The sequence below is a fragment of the Trichinella spiralis genome, assembly GCF_000181795.1.
Source record: "Trichinella spiralis strain ISS 195 chromosome Unknown Scfld4777, whole genome shotgun sequence".
In the NCBI taxonomy this organism is placed as follows: domain Eukaryota; kingdom Metazoa; phylum Nematoda; class Enoplea; order Trichinellida; family Trichinellidae; genus Trichinella; species Trichinella spiralis.
The window spans coordinates 1-1343 of NW_003531716.1; the positions used below are offsets into that span (position 1 = coordinate 1).

The window sequence follows — 1343 nt, forward strand, 5'->3', positions numbered from 1 at the left end:
TGTCAACAGCTGCTGTTTTGATGTAAAACTGGGACTGGCACTGCTAATGTGTTACATCGTATTACATTTTCGATTTTGCCAGCCTATTCTCTGAAATTGTTCCTCGTATTTAATTTATTCCAACGTTTCTTTCTTTCGCTGCTGTTCACACGAGTTGCTGTTTTTCTTTCCATGTTTTATTTAAATTGAAAAATAAAAATATGGAATATTGTTTAAAGTAAACATCTGCGGTTATACATTTTGTGTAAATTGTATTAAATTTTTTTTCAATATTTAAAGTAAACCGACCACTGAGTTGAATAAACATTCAAGTTGCAATTGTTGTATTCGATGATAACCAAATGATAATCAAAAAGAATCAGTTGGGGATTTTGAAATCATTTTACCGATCAAAGCGGAAAGCAGAGAAGGATATTTTTCGTCTCAAGATCACTCCATTACGAGTGTGTGCATTTTCTTGCTCTAGCACCGCATATGCTCTGCCGAAATACAGTCATTGTTAATTATCTTCGTAAGAGCACAAATTGATCTTTCATGTGCAGCCAAAACATTCATTCCCATTGTTCGAACATTCGAATAACTGCGCAATATCAAAGGGTTCGCTGCCTGGATCAAGCAGTGAGTGATACCATTTTTTCAGAAAGCGTCTGCCTGAAGCATTGTGAAAATTCCAAACTTACCAGTATTATTTGGTTGAATTTATGCCTTGCGCATTTCTATGGCATCATGCTGCTCACAAATACTGAAATTCTACCTCCTGTAGGGTATCGTGAAATGTTTAATGAACATTCATTAAACATTATGTACTGACTTCAGATTATATACAAGGGTCTGTAAGAAATTTCTCAGATGCAGCGTAGCTGCTGTACAGATTGAACTGAAAATGCTTTTGGCTAGCTTAGGGAAATTTAATCCACATGTGTGTGGATCTAGTGAAATTTCAGAAAATCCTGTGATGAATTTTGACCTTGCTCATGATAATTGCTCGACAACTTTCTTTTACGTCAAGATAGTGAGCGCGGCTTACTGTGTAGCCAACGTAAAAGGATGTCATTACGGGTCAAATTATCAAAACAATGAATGTGCAGCGGACATGGACCGAGCTAATGAAATTTTTCCTGCAGAAAATGAAGAGGAAGAAAACTGAAGCTACTGTATGAAGAATAAGACATCAAAGATCAGAGGCGGAGTACGGTAGTGGTTGTTTACAGGAGCGGTTGGCAAGTTGCCAAAAAAAAGTGTGTTCGTTGTTACATCGTCGGATTGTTTAATAAAGTATATACTCATTGTTTGTTGTTTTATTGTCGCAATGCCATCAGGAAAGCGCGAGACAGAAAGGAAGG

General features: G+C 36.8%; 1 protein-coding gene across 1 annotated transcript; it reads left to right on the forward strand.

Annotated features, from left to right (window-relative positions):
* The first annotated feature begins 341 nt into the window (after nucleotides 1-341).
* Tsp_13901 (hypothetical protein) lies at nucleotides 342-1147 on the forward strand. The gene is made up of 3 exons (XM_003367138.1): nucleotides 342-492; nucleotides 641-776; nucleotides 850-1147. Exons 1-3 carry the CDS (start codon nucleotides 342-344, stop codon nucleotides 1145-1147), a joined length of 585 nt encoding a protein of 194 aa, XP_003367186.1.
* Nucleotides 1148-1343: the final 196 nt, after the last annotated feature.

What these genes read in the sequence shown, in the direction of transcription:
- Tsp_13901 (XM_003367138.1), top strand. Translation starts at nt 342, where the DNA reads ATGATAATCAAAAAGAATCAGTTGGGGATTTTGAAATCATTTTACCGA. An exon ending in ATATGCTCTGCCGAAATACA is followed by an intron (nt 493 to 640) that starts GTCATTGTTAAT and finishes CCATTTTTTCAG; the next exon opens with AAAGCGTCTGCCTGAAGCAT. An exon ending in CCTGTAGGGTATCGTGAAAT is followed by an intron (nt 777 to 849) that starts GTTTAATGAACA and finishes GAAATTTCTCAG; the next exon opens with ATGCAGCGTAGCTGCTGTAC.